Source organism: Tetrao urogallus (genome assembly GCF_951394365.1).
Source record: "Tetrao urogallus genome assembly, chromosome: 24".
Lineage (NCBI taxonomy): Eukaryota > Metazoa > Chordata > Aves > Galliformes > Phasianidae > Tetrao > Tetrao urogallus.
Window position 1 is genome coordinate 4,538,313 of NC_136837.1, and position 22,794 is coordinate 4,561,106.

Below are 22,794 nucleotides of genomic sequence, written 5' to 3' on the forward strand. Positions count from 1 at the left end.
GGACCCCAGTGTGGGGGGTGGAGGGGCAGGGGGCTCATAGGGCCGTGGCTTTGGGGCATCCCACAGGGCTGTGGGCAGAAAGGACCGGTTACCGAGCGCCAGTTTCTCCAGAGCTTACCGGGAGCACCCGCTACCCATTTACATATCCCCGTTACTGACACCACGACGCAAGGGCGCGGCGCACAGAGATGACGTCACGCTCTCGCGAGGCTCTGCGAGAGGTGGCGCTTTCCCCGCGGCGCCGCGGCGGCCCCGGGCGGGACGGGCCGGACATGGCCCCGCGCGGCCGCCCCGAAGCCGCCGCCATGCCCAAACGGGGCGCCCGCAAACGCCTCAAGTTCCGTGCCGACGACGTCTGCTCCGAACGCGGTGAGGATGCGGGGCGGGGATGGAGGGGAGCGAGGCCGTGCGAGGGGACGGGCCTAGCGGGCCCTGCGGCCTGGCCCGGGAGCGGAGGGGCTCGGAGGTGGGAGCGTTAAGGCTGTGCGTGAGGGGAGGCGAGGCTCCTCAGCTGGTGCTGCGCGGCCGGCGGGCGGGGAGCGGCGGGTTGGGCTGCTGCGAGGAGCAGCGAGGGGTTTGTGTGGGCTGGGCACAGGGAGAGCTGCTCCGTGCTGGACGGCGATGGCTGTCCGTGCCTGTGGTGGAAGCCTGTGGGGCTGCCGGGGCTGCTTTTGCTGCGTGCTTTCTCCTCGGCGCTGTCCCCGTGCAGCGTCCTCCTTGAGAAGGGATCGCACCTGTTAGACCTCCTCTCTCCCCTCCTTGTAAGCTGTAATCCCCTGTCGCCCTGTCTCTTGACTCTCCTGCAGTGACGGTGGCAGATTATGCGAACTCAGACCCGGCTGTCGTGAAATCTGGACGGGTGAAGAAAGCTGTGGCCAACGCAGTGCAGCAGGAAGGTGAGCATTGTGTGTAGGAAGCCTGCCCTGCCAGCCGGCATGCGGGAAGGCTGCCCCCCATCCCACCAGCCTCTGTGCTGTGGGGCTCCTCTTCATCCCCATGGTCTGAGAAAACAGTTTGGTTTGATGCCTGAAGATGAGTCTGCATTTTTCTGTGGGATTATTCAGATCTTAGAGAGGATTTTTGCAGAATTTCAGCTGCAAGTCCACCAAGAATTGCAGAGTCTTTCCTGCTGCCTTAAATCGAAGAGTTTTTTTCTTTTTTAATGTGGAGTGTTACCTCCTGCTTGAGGCAAAAAAAAAAAAAACCTCACCAACTACAACCCACAGAACAAGAGTCTTTATGGCTACGTTACCTCATACAGAACTATAGATAATTTTACTACCAGATAAAACTATTTGAAATTAGAATAATGGAATGATGTTAGCTCTGATAAATTGTGCTGCAGGCTGCAGTGAGATCTTTTGAGAGTATTGCTGTTGTTTAGTTGTAAGCTGTATAAGCAAGCAGTTTCCTGAACAGCTATTGCAGTGCTTTGTTCTCTACTTCCTTGGTTTTCAGCTGCTGAGAGTAATGGGAACATTCTGGGCTAACTCACCCTGCTTGCTCAAGAGCTGTTAGTATTTAGGATTTGACTCCTAAGTGGAACTGGTCTGACATGTGGAATTGGTTGGAGGTGGATGTTATTATGTGGACAGTGACTGCTGTAAAGAGGTGCTCTTTGCATTGTGAAGTTGTACAGGATAGCGATGCCACTCAGTTTTCCTTTCTAGTCACTGCTCAAGCTTTTCAGATCAGGGCACCTTCCATTCTTTGTACAAAGCTGGAGGCTTCCCTCTCCCTGTTTTGTTTCCTGTTCAGTCTTACACAGACTCTCCGTTTGAGGCAATGCCTCCCACTGCTGCACTTCAGCTTCATAGCAAACTGTAATATCTTTCCCCTCTTGCCCCCACTCTGAGTCCTTGCATTGCTTGCCCTGTGCAGTTTAACCCCTCTCCTAAAATCCAGCATCCCGTTGCTGGTTCACCTTCTTGCTGCTCAGATGACTGCAGATCACAGCGATTCCCTGCAGAACTGCTGGGGCTTCACCCTTCTGATGAACTGATCCTCAGGCTCTGTCCTTATCAGCCCCAGGCTGTTCTACAGCCTTATCTGTCGTGGTCGTGACCGTGGGGCACCCTGACAACCAGCAGCAGGAAGGAGATGGCCTCTGCCTGGGGAACTTTGGCCTTGCTCACCTCTTACCTTGCTGGTTCTCAAACATTGCCCTGCCCATGGCTGCCAGGAGGCAGGGAGGGGAGCAAAGGCCGGGTGGAATTTTCCTGAGCATTTATCTGTTCCTTCCTAACCCGCAGGGACAAAGTGGGGGTGGCTGCTGTGAGATGAATGGGATGGAATCTCTCTGGCAAGATTACGATGCAGCGTGACTCAGTGTGAACAGCCTTGCTGAGCTTTCCTTCCTAGAGTGTGACTGCCTTTTTCTGAACCCTTCCCTGAGTCTTGATCAGTTGTCATCTCTTGCTTGGCTGTATTTGATGTCACAACTGTCATGTGTTGCCATCTGCTTCTATTTGGTTTTGCCTGCTAAGGTTGTATGTAGAGGTGAGTGCTGTTACAGAGCGAGGGATATCACTGCCACAAATGCATACAGTTTACAAAGTAAATTGTGCAAAATATGGTGGAACTCATTTGGCAGAGCACTGCAGTTCTGTGATGTGGCCAGAAACCAAGTGATGCAGTCCCTCTTCCTAAACTGCTCAAGCTCTGTCTTAAGACTTCGTTTCCATCTGCTCTGTTATCATTTCACAACCTTGCTCTGTGGTTAAGAAATGAGGAAAATCTCTAGCCTAGGTTTATTTATAATCAGTACTTAATGCTTTATTTTTTTTCTGCCACTTCTTGCTCTCTGCTGGCTCTGCTGGCTGTATCTGCAATATGTAAAACCTTCCAGGGGTTTCCTTTGCTAGGCTAGAAAAGTGTGAGCAGCACAGATCTCCTTTGAGGGAGCCAGATGCCTCTTGTAGAGGTGCTTTTCTTCATCCAAGCAAATTCTGTTGAAATTCAACTTTCTTGAATGCACGTGGCCCCAGATTTTAGACTGTTTGCAGAGTGCTTGTAATGCTGTTATGCTGGTTCCTCTGTGTCTGTGCCTTGCTCGGCCGTAACACAGGACTGCACCTTTCTTTTTTAAGACTCCTGTTATTGCCTCACACGTGACTTTTTCTGCCCCAGTGAGTCTTCAGTTTACAGTAAAATATTTCCTAACAGTGAAGTGTTTGAACATCTCCCCAGAGGCAGCAAAAGAAATTCTGTCTTCGCTTGCTGTTGCTCATTAGGCCCTTCAATAAAATCTGAAGTGGAGCTTGTGTACTTGGCTCTGAGTTCCGTTGCTGATGGATTGCTTGCCTTCAGCCGCAGGATCTCTTTGTCCTGCTGAGAAGGAAGTACACTTCCAGTGTTCTGAGGACAATTAGAGCATGGGTGCTGGCTTTATGCAGGCTGAGCAGTGGTCAGACAGGGATGCTGTGGTATGCAGGGCAGCCAGTTGGTGCCGCACAAGAAGCGGTGGTGTTTTATTCAAAGTCATAAACAGCTTCAGGGAAACCAGTGGATCATCCTCATTGTTCCTTCCTTGAAACAGTATGCTGTTGTTTCTAAGTCACTCACCTGTGCTAATCTTGCTCTGAGAAGGTAATCGCAGGGCTTAGGGTTTCCATGCGTCACCAGGACACTTTAATGCAGTTATGTTGCTTCTTAGCAGTGGCTCTGGTTCCCCTGAAGTATCTCCTGAGCTTGAATCATCTGTTTCTGTCTATCTCCTGGTATACTTATCGTGTCATTGCTTGTCATTCTAGTAAAATCCCTCTGTGGTTTGGAAGCTTCTTGTGTTCCTTCTGAGGAAGTTCTCTCCATGTCAGGAGAGTCTTGTGACAGCAGTGATGAAATGGATACAAAGGAAAGTATCAGTGGGCGAACTGCATCCAGAAAAAAGAAGAGCAAAAGACACAAAGGTATGTTCACCAGCCTCTCCTGGGTGCTGTGTGTGGGTTTCTTCAATTAACGACTGCTGTTTGCAGGTTAAACCTGCAGCTTCAGGGCATCCTGTAATTTGTATTTTGAAATATAAATCATAATAATGCAAAGGATTGAATCACTTTGCCCCATTTCTCCCAGGAACCTGCTGTGACTCAGTCACACGTGTTGTCTTTTCACTAAAGCTGAGCTTTGGGCATGAAATCAGAGCCAAAGAGCTTGCTGCTTTCAGCAGTCTTCTCTCAGCCTTGGAAAATTAATGCTGCTGTGAGAAGAGTTGTGAAACTTTGCCATGGGATGTGTGTTACAGTTCTTGCTTGAAAGCATGCAGGTGAAAGCAGAGTTTGCTTTAGGAAAAAAACAAACCAACAAAAACAAACAGACATTGATGCCCATGTTGTGTCTGTTGGTGGAATCCAGGCTCTGTTGGTTCCTGGTACTTAAGTTTAACTGTTAGTACTGATAGCAGTTTGATATCCAGGGCTGTGTGCACAGCTCTGCTCTGGGGTCATTGCGGGTAAGTCAATCTGTAGGTGAGTGAGCACATCCAGAACCTCCCTTGGCAGTAGTGAGCTTCCTCCTTTCAGCCCATCTTATTCTTTCTATCTGCCGCTCTGCACACGTGTGCAACCTGTGCAGCAGTGATAAATGGTGGCACCTGTCCAGCAGTGTGAAGTGAAATTGTCTCAGACTTGTTTAAGTTACTGCATTTATGTCGGTGTTGCAGTTACTCACCCATGCTAACAGCACTACAGCATAGGCCTCCAGCTGCGATTTGGTGAAGAAGTTCTTTATTACGCTAATGTATCTTGATTGCATCTAGAAAATCCTGATGGTGATGGTGGAGAGGAATACCCCATTGATATCTGGCTGCTGTTGGCTTCCTACATTCGCCCTGAGGACATTGTCCGGTTCTCTTTGATTTGCAAGAAAGCCTGGACTGTTACTTGCACTGCTGCCTTTTGGACCAGACTCTACAGAAGGTGAGACTCTAGAGAATGTCTTAACTATTCTGAGAGACTGCAGCCATGGCTGGCTTTCTGTAGAGCTGTAAGTAAGAGAACACTTCCCTATGGTCTGGGGAGCTTAATATTTAGATGGTGTGGGCCTCATTTGGGGAGGAGTTGTGGTGTATTGCACCTGCTTTGACTGTGGGAAAGGATCTGTCTGTGGCGTGTTCCCATGTGCTTTCTATAAGATCTCAAAGCTTTGTGCACTTTTCTGCTTGCTGGAGCCTACACACTCCTGTTCACAAGTGGAAGCACTTACAGTAACGTCACTGCTTTACCTTAGAGACAGGCAATCACCACTGACAGAAACCTGGCCCTGCCTCAAGCTTTCATCATAGTCACCTTTGTGTACTTAGGATGGCATGAAAGAAGCTAATGCATTTAGGAGCTGTCTCAGGAGCAGAAGTAAGCTTTAAATGAAGTAAAAGAAGAGAAAGAGTATCAGCATCCAGAACAAATCCTCCTGTCCTTGCACATCTCACTTGAACTTTCCTTCAGGACAGAATGTTTTCTCTATTGGAGAAGAGAAGGCTCTGGGGAGATCTTTGTGATCTTCAGTACTTATGAGGAGCTTACAAGCAGGAGGGAAATAAATCCAATTTTTTACTCACTTAGATAGCGATAGGACAAGGGGGAATGATTCAAACTGAAAGAAGGGAGGTTTAAGTTGTATGTTAGGAAGAAATTCTTTGCTTGGAGGGTGGAGATGCTGGAGTGCTGCCCAGAGAAGCTGTGGATGTCCCACCCCTGGAGGCCAGGCTAATGGGGTCCTGGGCAGTCTGATCTAGGGGCTGGCAGTCCTCACCACAGCAAGGGGGTTGGAAATAGATGATCTCTGGTGTCCTTATAAGTGATAAGGTGTATATAAGTATAGAGCAAACCACAGCTATGGGCATCCCTGTCTGTTTTTTCAGTGTGAAGTTCCCTAGCAGGTGCTTCCTTGGCGTGTTCTGTCTGATCAGAGTAGCTCTCGAGCCCAGGCATCCAGGCCGTTCAGGCATTTGTAAGCATGCAGCTCAGCTGAAGTGGGTCCTGGGGAACTTGAATGCACCTGCAGGCCTTTACATAACCCACAACTAAAATATCATTTGCTCTGTCTGGGCAAACAGCCTGCAAGGGAGCTAGTGGGGAGCTGCAGCATCGTGTGCCCGCGTTGTGTTGGAGGCGGTACAGAAACCCTCACGCACTCCGAGTTGCCAGTGGGATCAATCAGGTGTTTGCTTTTCTCTCAGTGCTGATCACCTCTCTCTCTCTCCTGCATGTCTCTGCCGTTCAGACTCCTTAGTTTGAGTTGGGTTTGTCGTTGGTTTTCAGGCACTACAGTCTGGATGCATACCTGCCCCTCCGCTTGCGGCCCGAGTCCATGGAGAAGCTGCACTGCCTCCGTGCGTGCGTCATCCGGTCGCTGTACCACATGTATGAGCCTTTTGCATCTCGAGTCTCCAGGAACCCAGCTATTCCAGACAGTACTCCCAGCACTTTAAAGAATTCCAGAGTAAGTGGGATCCTGAGGAAAAGTGGGATGTCTGAGGTGCTCCTTGGCTGTTTTCTCCTTCTGGAAGAAAAATAGGTGGTGTTTGAAATCGGAGGAGAGCTGAGGTTGGAAGGAATGTTGAAAGATAGCCGAGTCCAAGCTTCTGTGTGAGGGTTGGGGTGAGAATTAGCTCGGACTGGTAACGTTTAATAGCGTGGTGGTTATCTGTCTCTGTGCAGTTCTTCCTGCAGAGCATTTTAGTTACTCTTCTGGTTGCTTCGGTCCTACTGCAACAGCTTTAGAATCAGCAGAAAGGCACTCGTTTCACTGAACATGAAAACTGTTAGGGATATTTGAAGCTCTTCCCTCCTCTGTTGCAAATGTGTTGCTGAAAGGAGGCTGCAGGAGGGACAGTTTTTATATTCTCAGCTTTATTCAGATGCTGCCAGAATGCATCTTCTCTCCATAGTAGGCATCTGAAGAGATCAGAAGCAATGCTAACAGCCACTGAAAGGGAATCATTTTAGACTCCATTCCTGTAGCTCGTGCTTCGTCTTTGGTTTCTGAGGAGGGGAAGGCAGTGAAGTTGTGAGCATGGCAGATGTGCAGTGAACGACTGCTGTAGGACTGGGCTGCAGCTGTGTTGGGCTGTGAGAGGTTCGTCACTGGCGGGGACAGGCAGCCTCCCTTCATCTTGCAGCTTGGGGCCCTTGTATATCCATCCCTCTTTAATCACTGCTGATCATTAATTTAGAAATGCCCGTGTTTCTTGTTTGGTTTTACCTCACAGCTGGCCGTACTTTGTGAACAGCTTAAGCAGCAGTGTGAATTCTCCATCCTCCAAATGAACAAACTTACTGAATGAGCTTTTTGAAGATGAACTGCAGTGGCTTTGTTTCAACAGTTTATTTTCCATGCAGAATAGAGCTACCCATCTATCTGTGTGCAGTATTGCTTCTTTCTTCCTTCCTCTCCCTGGACAAAACCGTTGTACTGCTGAGGGAGCATTGTGCAGTAACACAAGCAGATGGTGCTGCAGAGCAGGAGAAAAGCATTTAATTCTGTGTCAGAGTTCTGTGTCAGTAGTCTGCATCCAGAGCTGTTTATTCTCAATTTCCCAGCTTACATGTCATCTTTCTTAAACTAAACAGCAGAATAGTTCTAGGAAATGCCCACTTAGCCATAGTCCTTCAGTCTCACTTCTTAGTGTCTCCCCTGCTGCTCAGATACGTGGTGTGGCTGTGAGGGGTGAGGTGGTGCTGGCAGGATTTTGGGAGCGTTCGTGTTGACATCATAACGGCTTTGGTGCCCACTGCTGATGCTTCTACTGCACTTCAGTTTGAAGATAGTTCTTGAAGTGCAGTCTTTCGTTGTTCAGGTCTTAAAAAAGGAAATTAAAGGATGATAAGGCTTTGCTTAGGACAGCAGAGATCTGACCTGACCCCCCTGGAGCACTAAGGAGCCATCACAAGCCTGGTCTTGCTGTGCTACTGTGCTGCAAGACAGTGAGCTCCACACGTGTGTTACTGTGCACTGAAATGTCAAAGCACAGTGGGTATGGAGGAGGGTCTGACACTGCCTTCCCATGTTCTTGCTTTCATGGGCTTTGGTTATACCTCTATGGGTCACTGAAAATAATGGCAGATTCTTACGTAAGCTGCATGTGGCAAGAGGAGACTCCAGTCCTCCGCGTTATCAAATCCAGCTTTTCCTCTTTAATTTCCTTTTTTCTTTCCCTAGCCTAGCTTGTGTGGGACACTGGAGCTGTTATGGTGTCAGCAGAAGTGTTTGCCCTTTAAAGACATCCCCCATTATTTTTGGTGGAGCAGCAGGCCGTACGGCGCGTCTGAAGGGCAGGACGGCTGACCCGTGGACAACATCCTCTGCCCCTTAGGAGGTACTGACCATTTTGTGCTTCACTACTTGCAAGTTGCTAGACCAGGCCGTCTGTGCAGGTGAACTACAAATAGCACTGATGGCGGAGTTAAACTGAGATAAGAAAGATCTGGAGAATGTTTTTATTGGCAAAACGTGAGGGCTGCCTCCTCTCCTCCCACGTGGAGGTTGGTTACTTGATGTGTGTTTCTGAAATTGACTGCTTTGGTCACCTCATGAGGACTGTGGAGGTAAGGGTCCCTAATGAGTCTTGCTTATGGATGTGACTCAAAGTTGAGGTAGGGGTCCCGCATCACCTCTAGTCTCTAATTGCAGAGGTCCTGTGGTGGATGATGGCTCTGGCTTTGATTCATTCAGGGTTCCACTGTGCTGGATTTACATTAGGTGTGAGCTTCCCAGCGTGACCCAGTCAGGCCTTCTTGGTGTGCAAGAAATGGTGTATGGATCGTGAGGAGTTGTCTTTACCAATGCTGTTCTTTCTTTACGTGCTGACACTGTTAGAAGGACCAGGTAAGACCAGCAGTGGTGGGCTGGCATCTGTGCTGTGGAAACCGTGGTGTGTTGATTTGCCAGGTTCTCTTGGTGGCTGTTGAAGGATAGTTGCTTCTGCCTGTTGGTAGGCAGTGAAATTTCCCCCTCCTCTTTTTAGTTCAGGAGTTCTGCTGAGACTCCTGCTGGAACTGGTGCTGTGTGCTGGGATAGATCCTGGGACCACGCTGTGATAACTGGGTTAAACTGGAGCACGGTGCTGCTTACCTCTGCTGCAGGAGGCCCTTTTCTCATTTCCTTCTAAAACACGAGCAGTAGGTTGCTCAAACTGTGCTAACTTGGCAGTGTTTTTATGCTCTGCAGTACAACAGTCAGTGCCTAGTGATGTCAGGACCTTCTTTTGACTCTAAAGCGGCTTCGGACCTTTCACATCTGTCACCCCGAGGGTCACACATCATTCTTGGCATTTCCCTTTGGATTCTCTCCTTCCTGATCCTTATTCGAAGTTGTTCCTTTTTGCTCAGTCTTGTTTGGAGTCTGATTTATTGGGACTTCTTGGTGGGTGAGGGAAACGGGCGAATCTGTACCGCTCACCTCTGCCTTATGGAAGGGATGGATTGTTCAGAGAGCTTTCTGTTCAGTGCATCAGTGGCTGTAAGTTGCATCATCCTTTTGTGTGATAAGTTGGTCAGCAGTTGGAGACCGAAGTGCTGGGTGTGTTCTTTGGTAATAATTAATTTGAGTAAATGGCTCTGACTGCTCTGTAATTGTGTTTGTAATGGAGTTGTAATGGGGAGTCTCAGCACTTTGCTGTAACTTATTGGAAGTGATTCCTCCGCAGGTTTCATGGTTTTTGTTTCTTTTTTTCCACCTCAGTGTCTGCTTTTCTGGTGCAAAAAGATTGAAGGGAACAGACAAGAAGCAATGTGGGAATTCAACTTCAAGTTCAAAAAGCAGGTATGGAAACTCAGCTGTTGTGAAAGAAGAACCGCAATGGCTGTGAGTTTTTTGGAGAAGTAATGATTTTCCTGTGTGGTGGAAAGGAGTGAGGAAACAGTTTTATGGGGTCAGACATCAAAGGAAAACTCTGAATCCTTTGGTAGAACTGAAACATGGCCTGAAACTGCTCTCAGGTTTCAGTCTGTATCACCGAGATGTTTAGAATCTTGTGTATTTATTTTCGGTGTTTCTTTGCTCGTTGCTCCACTGTAAGACGTGGATTGTTTTTCACCCCAAATAATGTAATCTTTGCATCGTGGCTCCTGACCATCACCAGAAAACAGACTGAATAACTAATCAAACAGTCCACATCTGAAGCTGCTTTACACTGGAAAGATTTCCACGAGAAGTGAAGGAGTGCCTGCTAATGGAGAGCCTCCATGAGTGGTTCTCAGGCTGCTTAAGGCCCCCTTAGGAATTCTGCAGCATTCCTATGTAAGGAAATAGTCCTTCAGATTCTTTGTCCTGAGGGCTGGCTTTCTGTTGTTCACGCAGCACTGCGCAGTGTGTGGGGATGCTCTGCGAACCTCCTGGGCTGCGCTGGTCTGAAGAAACCAAACTCATCACAGATTCCTGCTTAGCTGACTGTCTCTCTTTCTTTCAAGTCTCCCAGATTTAAGAGCAAATGTTCCAAAGGTCTTCAGCCACCTATTCAGTATGAAGAAGTCCATACAAACCCTGACCAGGATTGCTGTCTGCTGCAGATCACCACCTTTAACTTCATATTCGTGCCAATAGTCATGGGTATGACGTTTACCTTGGTAAGTGCTGGAGATATCTACCACCCAATCTTTGCACGCGAAAGGGGAGGGAGAGCTCTTCTGTGCTGTGTAAATAGCACTGCTCCATCACTCAACCAGCTGTGGAAATCTCAGAGTTATCACAGGAGTTGCCTACAGTCTCCTCAGTTAAGCTTCTGCAGATCTCTCGGCTCTTCTCTATTGGATGCAGGAGATGTGGTTTGTGCAGAGCTTCTGTGAGAAGCTGAGCTGTGTGTGTGCAGCAGCTGGGAGCAGAGTAGTCACTACCAATGGGGGAACAGGAGGTGGGATGCAGGAAAATGGAATCCCTTCTTGCCTGAAGGCAGCAAATTCTGAGAGCAAAATGTGTTTGACCAAAGCTGTGCAGTGTGTCTTCAATCCTTGACTGCTTGGAAAAACAGCAGCTTTTGAATTAACCCCTAGAAGCTCAGCTCCATACAGAGCTGTGGTGTTAGAGAGCAGCAGAGCAGCTGTGCTAACGCACAGGACAGCACGTGTGTCTGTGCTTGAAGTCTGAGAGGTTCTTTCGGGTGTCACCAGTTCTGTTATCTGGGGCTTCCAGCCACAGGGAACTGGTTTGGAGTGTAACCATTGCAGCGCCTGCTGTAACACAAAGAAGTAATTTTGATCCCCAGAGTCAGCGATCAGTCTGCAGTCGCTCATACCTGGAAACAAATGCATGTTTCTGCACGTCTGCCTCCTCCAGCACCTCCGTGTCTCTCTCTTGCAGTTCACCATCAACGTGAGCACAGACATGAGGCATCATCGCGTGCGGCTGCTCTTCCAGGACGCCCCTGTTCACAATGGCAAGAAGCCACGACTCGACCAAGGCGTGCAGGTGGTGCTGGACCCCGTGCACAGCGTCCGGCTGCTGGATTGGTGGCACCCTCAGTACCCCTTCTCCCCAAAAGCTTAGTGCTCCCTGCACCGCAGCAGTGACCCGTCTGGCAGGCTGAAGGAAATTCCCAGGAACCAGGAAATCCTATTATTTTTCTTAAATAAATTCTGCAGCCTCCTTGAGAGAGTGGTTGAAGCTACTGAGCTGGTGTGTATGTATATAACTCCTGGTCGGTGTTGAGCAGAGCTGAGTGTAAAGCAGAAACTATTTGTAAAACACTTTTATGTAAAATTCACGTTTTATGATTTGAAAGGAGCTCCCTGGAACTGTTCATTTAAAATCCTTTTGGTGCTAATGGAAGTGGTCGTGTTTTCTGTTCTTCAGGAAGAAGTGGGAAGTTTTGCTTTCCAGCGTGGACGTGACCAGAAACAATTCACAAATGAAGTCCCTGCTTTTGTTTTGTTTTGTTTTTTTTACTGGCACAATTGCATTCAAATGCAGTGTGATATTTCAGTGTCTGAGGAGCAGTAAGCAAAGCAGCAGTGTTACAAGAATGCTGATTCACAGTCCGTGGTTGCGGATGTTGGTTTTTTTTTAAGGCATAAACAATCAAAGGAGTTATTTCAAAGAGGATTTGTAAGGCAAAGGTCCTTGAATGTAAAGATATTCCAAATTCTCACAGTGATCTCCTTTGAAAAGAAGATCAAGATTTCTAAAAGCAGGTTTTTCAGAGAAGACAAACAGGGAGAGGTGATGCAGGTTGTGAACTAAAGCTGCTGGAGCAGTTGTGAAGGACTCAGGTCTGGGCTTTTTGTTCAGACCATGGAGCAGCATTGGCCTGTGGGCACCGGAAAGCCCTGGAGCAGACAGAGATGTGATTCTTAACAGACAAAATAATTGTCATGAGGGAGAAGCAGCCCCAGAACTCTGCAGCTGCAGTGGCTCTGGATTATTTGTCAGTGTCACAGAGCACCCCTACTTGGAAGGGACCCACAAACCTTATCCAGTCCAACTCCAGGCTTCACCAGGACCAGCCAGAGTCCAAACCGTTCAGACATTAAGTGGAATGGCCCAGGCTGCTTCAACTGCAGCAGCTTAGGGCTGTGCTCCCTGCCCTGGGCTGCCTTGTTCCATGCCCACCCCCCTCTGGTGGGGAACCTTTCCTTAGCCCCCACCTGACCCTCCCCTGGCACAGCTCTGTGCCGTCCCCAGAGCGAAAAGATGTGTGAGAAGGAAGTGGTGCTGAGTGTGGGTCTGATGGCAGTGCAGTCTGCTGTGTCCAGAGTGAACTGAGAAGGAAATCCAGCAGGTTTCACCTCACTGCTGACAGATGCAGCGGGCAGAGGACGTGCTGGAGTGCAGGTGAGCAACTGGAGGTAGTAACTAACCCTGCTCTGAGTTTTAACATCAGGTCTCATCTCAAGCAGGAGTAACTGAGCACTTCCTTCCTGCTGGCCAGCTGTCCTGTTTGGCAAAGGTTTTGGAAAACAGAGTGACTGGGAGGAGGGAGAGTTCAATTTAATAAGCAAATGCCCCACAGTCTCCACACAGCTGCCTGGCAAGAGTTTCTTGTATGCATCTCCACTGCCATGTAAATCACCACCAAGGGCATCTAAACCCAAACGTGGATCTGTGTTAGACTCTGTGATGTTGACTTCAAACACGTTTGAGAAAACTCCAGGTTCCGTTGCTGCTGAGTGAAACTGACATTAAGTTGTGAAGTGAGATTAGAGAGTGCAAGAGAAGCACTTTGAGTGATAGCAGAGCTGGGCTCTGCGATAGGGGAGCCTGCAGCGTGTGATAGGAGGTGCTGTATGACTTCAGGTCGCGTGCTGGGCTCTTAAGGGCTGCTGGGGGAAGGGGATCGTCTGATCTTTGTGCAGCAGCGTAGGAGGGAGCAGCGCCAGGGCAGCGTGAGTACCAGACCTCATGGTGGCCTTGGTGACAGTCCCCTGGTGGTGGACTTTGTCCAGCAGAAGCTTCCAGCAGCACGTGGCTGTGCGAGACTCTGCAGGGCAGCGCAGGAAGCAGGTGGGTGGGGGAGCTTCCTGCAGCTTGTGTTGTGAGCTGTGAGCTTGGAGACCGAAATGCTGACAGATCCCTCACCCCCAGAGCTGCCTCTTCCACTCCAGCCTTTTTCAATATAGAAACAGAGAAGAACAGCTTTGATTTTTTTTTTAATAAATTATTATTATTTTGTTTGCAAGCATCCCTGCACAGCACGGGGCTGACATCCCATCCTGCAGGAGTGGCTGTTAGTGCTCCCATGGCCAGGTCGGTAACACCACATCCAAACCCGCTGTGTGGGGCCCTCTTTCACCTCTGCTTTGTTCCACTCTGGACCTGAATAATGCAGGGCTGTAAGCTGATCCTGGACGCCTCTCGGGTTTCCCCGCAGAGCTCAGAGAGGCTGAACCTGCAGCTGCAGCACTGTGGGGCTGCTGCTCTGCTGGGTCCGCTCAGGCCTGGCCTGGCTCCTCAATGCATGCAGTCTGGGTGTCCCACGGTGCAAAATGCAATGAGGATAAGGCCGGGCTGCAGGCCCTCGGGGTGCTTGGATGCTGCACATTGAGCCCAAGCAGCCTTTAAGATTCATGGAATCATTCTGGTTGGAAAAAAAACCTCGGAGAACCCCAGGTCCAACCCCTCTGTGCCCACTGACCACATCCCACAGTGCCGTATCTCAGCATCTCTGAACACCTCTGGGGATGGTGATTCCCACCTCCCTGAGCAGCTCTGCCACCGCATCACCGCTCTGTGTTAGAAATGGTTCCTAGGCTCCAACATCACCAAGCGCAGGGATGGGGTTGGACTGGGAAGGGCTGTCGGACAGCCGCCCCTTTCTGCTGCCCTACTGCACTCCCCGGTGCAGCCCAAGCCCCGTTCCCCACTTCCTCCCACCGGGGCAGGAAGCACTGAGCCCCGGTTCCTTCCTGTGTCGGGACGGGGCTGCAGTGGGAAGGGCTGAGCCGCGTCTTGCAGCTCGTGGCTGAGCGGCCCAGGGCCCCCTGAGCTGAGAAGCAGGGCCTGGCCGAAGGTAGGGAGCACCGAGGCAGCGTAAGGGAAGTGGGAACAGAGCGGGGGGGGAGGGCAAAGCCTTCCCTGCAGTTCGGCAGTGGGGCACATCTGCTGTGCCCTGTGCTGCCCCACGCTTTGGGCGTGCAGGAAAATGGGGGGATGGGGGATCGCGGTGCTACCTGCTCTGCCTGGCCGAGATGCAGCTGCAGCTCAGCAGCCGTGTGGCTCCCGGCCACGAACGGGAGCAGAAAAGCAGCCCAGCTCTGTGTCCCGTGCTCCTGACCTGCACTCACTGGGAACCCCATCGGTGCTACTTGTGAGCAGATCTGCAAAGCGGTTTGGGGTGTGGGAGCCCTCGGGGTCCTCCAGTGGGGTCCCCATCCCAGGGAAGGCCAGCGGCGCCCATTCCCAGCTGCCGGCTTACCTGGCCAGCGGACGCTCCTCCTCTGCAGGAGGCAGGAGAGGCCGGGGTGGAGCTTTGAGAGCCAGATATCGGAGCCCAGTGGGGACGCTGCCAGGGCCCAGCACCCCACGAGCACACAGCCGCCTGACGCACCTGTAAGTCTGTGCTGCCTGGGTGGGATGGGCGCCGTGTGTGAGCTCTGGCCCTTGGCTGCATGGGGAAGGGTGTGTGAGGAGCCTGGGGAGGAGAGCAGAGGGTTGGGGCTTGGATCACAGTCACGTTCCTGTCGCGCTGCCCATGAAGAGCTCTCTGTGCTGCACTGACTTAAAGCTTTGGTTTGGGGTCCTGGGTGGAGAAATGTGATTTTTTCCTTCCTTCCTCTTTATGGGATGAACTGTGTGCCGGGAGATGCATGGTGTGCAGGGCAGGGCTGGCTGCCAGGCAGCCCTGAGCGGTTGGGATTGCTCACCCCAGGGCACAGTGCTGCCCTGGTTTTTCATTTCCTCTGCTCCAGCTGTGTGAAACCACGTTTGTCTCTGCTCTGCAGGCTGAGCCCCAGCCGCTCCGCTCCCAGCACCGCAGGCAGCCCCTGCAGCAGCAAGGCCGTGGCGTTTCCTCGTTCTCCTTCCTCTTTGCTGTGGGACAGAGCCCACTTGGCCAGGGGGCTCCAAACAGGTGGGAGCAACGTGTTGGGACTGGGCAGTCCCCAGGGGGCAGCTCTTGGGGACGCCCCTGGCAGGGTGCTCTGCCCAACACAACCCCGTGCTCAGGAGGAGCTCAGCAGTGCTGTGTTCCCCACACTGGCAGCCAGGGATCCCTTTGGCCATCCACATTACCACCATGAGCTGGCCAGTGCAGAGCAACTGCTCCCAAATGGGGAGAAAATGAAGTCGTCCCAAATAATGTGATGCAGCTGTGATCAGCTAAGATATCCGAGCTCCCAAGGACCCAACTCAAGAGAATGGGGTGTAAGAACAACCCTTTATGGACATCAGAGACCACTCTGCAGAGCTCCTGCAGCCCGGCTGGAGCAGACATGATCCATCACACCCAGGACAGGCGAGCTCAGGGCAGCTCCATCTGATGTTATTGCTTATCTATAATGAACGTGAGGTCAGCTCAGCTACAGTAGCAACAGGTGCTGCACCGAGGGGACGTGCTGTGTGTCACCCCATTAAGGTGTTAACACCTCCCAGCAAAGGATTTCTGGACCAGAAAATGGATTTTCTCCTTAAAACAGTCTGTTTTATGCTTGTATTTCCCCATCAGTGCTGAATGAGGCGGTTTTCCCCAGCAGTTGATTGTATTTAGGAGTTCAGGGCAGCTCTCAGTTCTCACTGTGCTGGGTCTCCACTTGTGGCTCCCAGATGCTTTCAGCTGAACACAGGTGCTGTGAGTTGGGATGCATGTGCTGCAGCTGCCCTGCAGGGCTGGGTGCTCACCTGCACTCTGCCTTCCCTCTTCTAGGGCAGACCCAGTTGCATTAATAATGGAAAAACCCCAGGTAAACTCAGGAGCCTTTTAGTCTCGTGCCACGCCTCTGCTGCAAGGAGAACTATCTCAAGGGCACTAAAGTCTCTGTGAAGGTGACTTCAAGGCTTTCTTGTCCTCCTGAGTGAAGGACGTGGCTGTGCTGGGCTGTTGGCAGCTGCCTGTGTCAGCAGTACAGCCGGTGCTGCCTGTGGGGTGTGGGCAGGAGGGGATGTGCAGCGTGCAACAGGAAGCTGCAGTGTTGGAAGAGCAGCGTGGCTTCTTGTGCCTGGTGGGTTTCTCCTAGCTGGGCTGTGTGGCGCCCCTGGGTGAGCACTGCTGTGTGCATCCCAGTGCCATCTTGCTGTCATCCTGCTGTCCCAGCATAGGGAAGGAGCTTTATCCTGGGCTGTGCTGTGCTCTGAGGCATCTCTCTCCTGCAGGGCTCTCAGCAGGCCAGCCCAGTGCTATGCGGATCTCCCCGAAGCGCTCCCTCACGGCTGTGTTTGCAGCCTCCTTCTTCCTCCTCCTCCTCCTCCTCCTCCTGCACAGGGCCAGCTGGCAGCAGCAGGATTTCCAGGTGAGTCCTGTGCTGGGGGAGTCCCCTCCTCTCTGCCCCACGTGGGCCTCAAACCCCAGCTCTGCTCCCTTCCTGCCCCACTGGGACCCCAACCTCTGGTTCTGCTGCCTTCCTTGGCCCTGTATCACCCCCAAATTCCAGCTCTGCCTTCTCCCTTCCCTTTGGGCTCCTCCAGTCCAGGATCTGAGGAGGCAGATGCTGCCCCTTGGCTTACACGTGTCCAAGACCCCAGGTTCTGACCAGTCCACCTTTGACTGCCATCCAGGTCGATTTTAGGGATCTACCTTCAGACACAGTCCTGAAGACACTGAAGCAAGGAGCCCTGCACATCCACCAGGACACGGACAGCCTCTCTGCACTCAACAACATCTCCTACCACCTCCTTGCTGGTTCCCCATCATCCCACAAAAGTGAGTGCCTCTGGGCCCTGTTTTGGGCTGGGCTCTGGGGGCTGCACCTCTGACCATCGTGGTCCTCCCCCATCACTGTTACTTTGGGTGCTCTCCCCCCCAACCAGCCTTCTCTGCTCTGTCCAATTGGGGTGTGGGGTGACCACAGCCATTTTGGATTTCCCAGATTTCTGGACGAGATCCATCTGCCTGGGGCTGCTTTTCCTGCTTTCCCAATGGGGAGCTGTATCTTCCGACTTTGGATGCAGGGCCATAAATCAGCATTAACTGTGCAGGTTGGCCATGGGGAGAACTTTTTGGAGACCCCTTCCACATGGGAGAATGTCACTGCGGTGCATCAGTACTCAGCCTGTGAATGCCTTTGCTTTGCCTCGCAGAGTTCTTGGCTGTGGGACTGTCATCAGTGCGACGACCACGTGGCTATTACCTCCGAGACACGCTGCAGTCCCTCTTCAAGCAGTCATCAGAAGAGGAGCTGCAGGAGATGGTGGTGGTGGTGCACCTGGCCGATGCAAACCTCAGATGGAACGCCCACGTGGCCGCTGACATCAGCCAAAGGTTCTCTCACCACATCCTCCTGGGCCGGCTCGTGCTTATCCACGCTCCCCATGTGTTTTACCCGACCCTGGAAGGCCTCAAGAGAAACTACAACGACCCAGAGGCGCGGGTGAAGTTCAGGTCCAAGCAGAACGTGGATTACGCCTACCTCGTCACCTTTGCTGCCAACCTCTCTTCCTACTACCTGATGATTGAGGATGACGTGTTGTCTGCCAAGTCCTTCTTCACCGCCATCCGCAAAGCTGTGGCCTCCCAGGAAGGCTCCAACTGGGCCACCCTTGAGTTCTCCAAGCTGGGCTACATCGGTAAGCTCTACCGCTCCACTGACCTTCCTCGCTTGGCTCGCTTCCTCCTCCTCTTCTACCAGGAGATGCCCTGTGACTGGCTGCTGGACCACTTCCGCCTCCTGCTTACCCAGAAGGACGTGATCCGCTTCAAGCCCTCCCTCTTCCAGCACATGGGCCTCTATTCCTCCTTCCAAGGTAGTGTCAACCGACTGGAGGATGACGAGTTCGAGGCCGATGCCATGGACCTTCCAGACAACCCACCAGCAGCCGTGTTCACCAACATGCTTGTCTTTGAGAACTATGAGCCCTCCAAGGCTTACAGCACAGCACAGGGATATTTCTGGGGGAAAAACCCAGCAGTGGGCAGCATCTTCTGCATCGTCTTCCACCAACCAGCCCGTGTTACCCGTGTCCGGGTGCAGACGGGCTCCAATGAGCGCCATGGGGACTTCCTGCGTGCAGGGGTTCTGGAGCTGGGTCAGAGGCGGCGGGCTGATGGCCGGGACTGCTCTGTGTACACCACTGTGGGCACCTTTGAGAAAGGGAACTTAGAACGGCGGGGGCTGGAGAAGGGAGCACCCAACCCTGTGGAGTGTGTGAGGATCCGGGTCACCCAGAGCCAGAGTGAGTGGCTCATCATCCAGAGCATCGATATCTGGACTGCAGGCACCTGAGCAGGGCTGTGATGGGTCACCACAGTGGTTGGATTTTGCTCTAAGAAGAGGGTTATTTTTCTCAGTCCTTTTTTTGATTTAAAGGAGAATTAAATTATTCAGCCAAGCTGGTCCTACCTGCTGAATGTAGAGGGGTGGCAGGGCAACTGTGGGGTCTGCTTCCTGCAGGAAGATGGATGGGGAATGCTGCAGAGAGCAGTGCCCAGCCCTGCAGCCCATCAGTATGGGGAGAGTGATGGACACGCAGCTCTGCAAGCTCTTTGTGTCCTGGTGGAGTGCCACTTTCCCTGCTCTGAGCAGTGGGGTCCTGCTTCCTTTGTTCCCTGGTGTCCTTCTCAATACCTCCTTAGGCCCTGACTCAGCTAATTAATTAACAGCAGTGAGTCTATTAGCCAGGCAACAGCATTTTTTGCAACTTCTCAACACCACCCCATCCTCAGTTGTCTAACCCTTACCTCCTGACTTTCTATCACACTGCTGTTATTCTCTTACCCTGTTTTCGAGCTATTTCTGCAAGTCCCCTGAGCAGCACCCCATATGGGAAGCCAGGAGTGCAGGCACTGCCTGCAGGAGCCTCTGGTATCGCTGATTTCTGTGCTGCTGGGAGGGGCAGCGGCCACCAGGTGGACCCACAGCACCGGCTCAGTCCTTGCAGGGCACCCGGGGCAGCTCTGATGTTCAGACCCGGCAGGGAGATTTCTGGGTAGATTTCAGGCCAGCGAGGTGCTGAACGCTGAGCTCCAGGCCGTGCAGCAGCCACCCGCCCCTCAGTGCTGCAGGGACATGGCTTCACCCTGAAAAAAGTCAGCCACGTAGAAGGTCTTTGTCTGCATTTAATACAAAGATGCTACACGATAAACTCCAGCACCTTCCTGACGTTCTAAGTGTTCCAGCCAAAGCACAGTCAGAGGTCTTGGGAATTTTGAGGAACACAAAGGTGACCTTCCTAGGGCTACGATCCCAGACCATAGAATGACTTGGGTTAGAAGATACCTTAAACATCATCTAGTTCCAGCTCCAAAAAAGAAAGATCTTTATCCATTGAATAGCTCAGCTTTCAAACCCATACCTCTCCATTTCAGAGATAAGGTGTGCTCCAGCAAAGCCACTGCCCCACTTCTCTTGGACACAATGCCTTTCGTGCACTGTGTGAACGTCAAGGTTACAAGCAGGGTTACAAACCAAAAGCTTTCTCCCCAGTGTATTTTTATCTGCTGCTAAAGGAGGTAAACAGAGATAGAAGTATAAATCAGCATACCTGTTCTTTTACTTGTTAATCTACTAATCAGCTCTGTGCAGCTCTCCTGCACAGAAACAAACTGCAGTCTCTGTTACGCTGATGTAAATCCGGAGAAATTCCACTGAATAACATGGACATGCACTCAGGTTACACCAGAGTAAGTGCAAGCAGCAGCTGACCAGCAGCAGGGATCCCACATGCAGTGCACGTGTGTCACGCTTTGGAGTTCCCAATTAACATCAGTGCAAACGAGAGATGGAGGTGGCTTCTTTATCCTGGAGCAGCACCATATAATTTAGCCTACAAAAATGATCCCGTTACTTTTCTCCCACTAAACTCCACACCAAGACTCTCTAACACAGGGCTGATGTCAACCCCAGCAAGCAGTGACTGCGGCATCGTGCCGGTGGCACAGCGTCCTGGAGCTGCAGCCCCCACTGACCCACGCACTGGGGTGGCAGAGCTGTGTGTGGCTGTTTACATGCAGCCAGGGGCCAGCTGTCAGTGCAGGTCTCAGCCTATGGGCTGATGTACAGGGCAAGGGGACAAAAACCAGGGACAAGCACTGTGGCCTGCCCCTCTCTACAAAAGGGTAAATCGGAGAGGGTTAGAGCTTCCAGGCCAACACCACGGCTGTCCTGAAGGATGGCTTGCTGTCTGTCTCTACCTGCTGAGCTACCCGGGCTCCTGATGCTGCACCGCTGCTCCTCTAGCTCAGCATCTTGTGCCGATCAAAAACTGTCTTCCTCTGCTCCTGCACCTGGCGCTTCCAGCGCTGCTGGGCTCCCTCCACCCTCTCCAGCACCGTGTTGGCTCTGGCCCCTGACGGGGTTGGGGCTGCAGCCAAGGAGCGAGAGTCCTGTAAAGAAACAGTGGACGAGGTCAAAGCAGGGCACGCTCAACCCAAACACAGAGGGAACGAGCGTGAGGTCACACTGCTCCCCTGTCAGCCATTCTCTTGTGTCCTCACTGCCCTGTCCCTCCCACAACGGCAGCCACCCGTCTGCACAGCCTCACCTCGTTCTCCTCCTCATTGTGCAGGGGCTGTGTGTAAGCATCTGGTTTTCGGATCAGAGGGTCCACCAGTACAAGGAAAGCCATGTAGAGCAGCAGTGCCCCCACCACGGACAAATAAATGATGATAATGACCTGCGGTTAAGCACAGCACGGCAGAAAGGGTCAGTAGAGATCAGAAGTACCACAGAGGCCAGGAAGCTCCCTTCACAGATACCCCTGATGTCTGATCTCGTCCCTCATTTCAATGCTCACTAGGAAGTCTCTCGCATTTCTTAAGGAAGACTGGTCTTCTCTGCAGCATCAATTGTAACTTGTGCTGCACGTGACAGGAGACCAACAGGATGGGTTCCCAACATGAGATACTTTGGCACAATCTCAGCATGGAGACAGGTCTCCCGTGGTGCCTCCTCCTCAGTGCCAGGAGCGCTCCAGACTCCAACACGGCGCTCTGGTACTACCACTGTGTGCTAGCCATGCTTGCTTTGTCTTCCCTTTCTGGGCTGTGCTCCAGAAGCCCAGCCTGTCAAGCTGTGCCTGGGATGGCACAGAGCCACAGGGAGTTGACCCACAATTACCTTGATGGTGGTGGTGCTGCGCTCCTCGTACTTGCACTCACACAGCAGGCAGTACGCCTCCACATCGTTCCCGGGCACTGGCATGGGCTCCACAACATGCAGGCAGTTGCTGCAATGCAAAGAAACCAAAATCAGCAACAGGACGAGAAGAAACCAGTGCTCTGTGGAAGGATGCTGTGGTGACTTTGCCCCAGCTTTCACACTGGGCTGATAATGCTGACTGGAGTTCCCACCACAGCTTAGCTAGCCTGAAGTTCCTGGGACAGATTTGCTGAAGCACCTTCTGCAAGGATAACATCTGGGTGAAGGGGGCTGAAGGGCATGACCTACATCTACACCCCTCACCTGGGCTGAGCCTACAGAAACAGCTTGCTTTACACATTCACAGGCAGCAAATCGCTCCCAGAGTGCTGACTTCCACACATCAACCCCTCAGGCTTCAACGTGCAACTCACCAGTCCTTCTGTGACACATTCTTGTTGTAAATGTGCCCGCTGATGTTCCGGTACGGGGGACAGATGCATTTGCAGCGAATGTCCTCTGAGCTCTGCAGGAACACGAAGGACAAGCATTAGTGAGCCAACACAGGGCTACAGCTCTGCTGCCCTCACCACATAGGGCTGTGGGAGCAGAACATTCCCTAAGACAGAGATGATTTCATGCCACATCTCTCATTTCTCTTATTTCTCCTCTCCAGAGGTGCTCTCAGATGTATCTCAAAACACGAGCTGGAAACCACAACCAAAGTCAGGGCAGAGGCCTCCATCACACGCATTCACAGCCCTTCATGTTACAGATACACACAGACCTGCTGCAGTCTGCAATTTGCCTGTAGGAGAACACTTGCTTCTCTGCCATTTTGGTGCCTGCTGTACCACACTCAGCGGCTGAAGCTGTTCACTCACCTTGCCAGCCTGTGCAGGAGGAGAAAGGCCGCAGCTCAGCAGTGCGATCAGCAGCACAGAGGTTGCACACTTCCAGGTGCACTGGGCAAACATTGCGGAGGCCTGAGGAAACAGAAATTCCCATATAGGACAGAGAATCTTCCGCTTAAGGTTAATTTCTTCCTGTATCACGATGCATTCCTACACGAAACTCCAGGACACAGCTCACACACCCCAAAAAATCCCTGCCCAAAGAGCTTCCGCCACCCGGAGCTAAACCA

General features: G+C 51.8%; 3 protein-coding genes across 4 annotated transcripts; 2 read left to right on the forward strand and 1 right to left on the reverse strand.

Moving 5' to 3' along the window:
* Positions 1 to 272: 272 nt before the first annotated feature.
* Positions 273 to 11,485, forward strand: TMEM183A (transmembrane protein 183A; the record flags this gene model as incomplete). The annotated part of the gene is made up of 8 exons (XM_079546428.1): positions 273 to 369; positions 807 to 896; positions 3,753 to 3,908; positions 4,754 to 4,913; positions 6,255 to 6,435; positions 9,676 to 9,756; positions 10,404 to 10,559; positions 11,290 to 11,485. The coding sequence occupies 8 exons, from the start codon at positions 273 to 275 to the stop codon at positions 11,473 to 11,475; spliced, it is 1,107 nt and encodes a 368-aa protein (XP_079402554.1). The 3' UTR covers positions 11,476 to 11,485.
* A 4,806-nt stretch (positions 11,486 to 16,291) lies between these two features.
* On the forward strand, positions 16,292 to 18,797 carry LOC306955083 (alpha-1,6-mannosyl-glycoprotein 4-beta-N-acetylglucosaminyltransferase; the record flags this gene model as incomplete). 2 transcript variants are annotated; one of them, XM_079546318.1, is made up of 5 exons in its annotated part: positions 16,292 to 16,322; positions 16,435 to 16,573; positions 16,715 to 16,868; positions 17,134 to 17,278; positions 17,656 to 18,797. In XM_079546318.1, 4 exons carry the CDS (start codon positions 16,521 to 16,523, stop codon positions 18,795 to 18,797), a joined length of 1,494 nt encoding a protein of 497 aa, XP_079402444.1. The 2 variants fall into 2 exon arrangements, with proteins under 2 accessions (XP_079402444.1, XP_079402443.1); XM_079546317.1 differs by lacking the exons at positions 16,292 to 16,322; positions 16,435 to 16,573 and having other exon boundaries at positions 16,758 to 16,868.
* Positions 18,798 to 20,746: 1,949 nt separating this feature from the next.
* On the reverse strand, positions 20,747 to 22,627 carry TMEM9 (transmembrane protein 9; the record flags this gene model as incomplete). Its single annotated transcript, XM_079546526.1, has 5 exons — positions 20,747 to 20,896; positions 21,055 to 21,186; positions 21,630 to 21,738; positions 22,085 to 22,176; positions 22,535 to 22,627. The coding sequence occupies 5 exons, from the start codon at positions 22,625 to 22,627 to the stop codon at positions 20,747 to 20,749; spliced, it is 576 nt and encodes a 191-aa protein (XP_079402652.1).
* Positions 22,628 to 22,794: the final 167 nt, after the last annotated feature.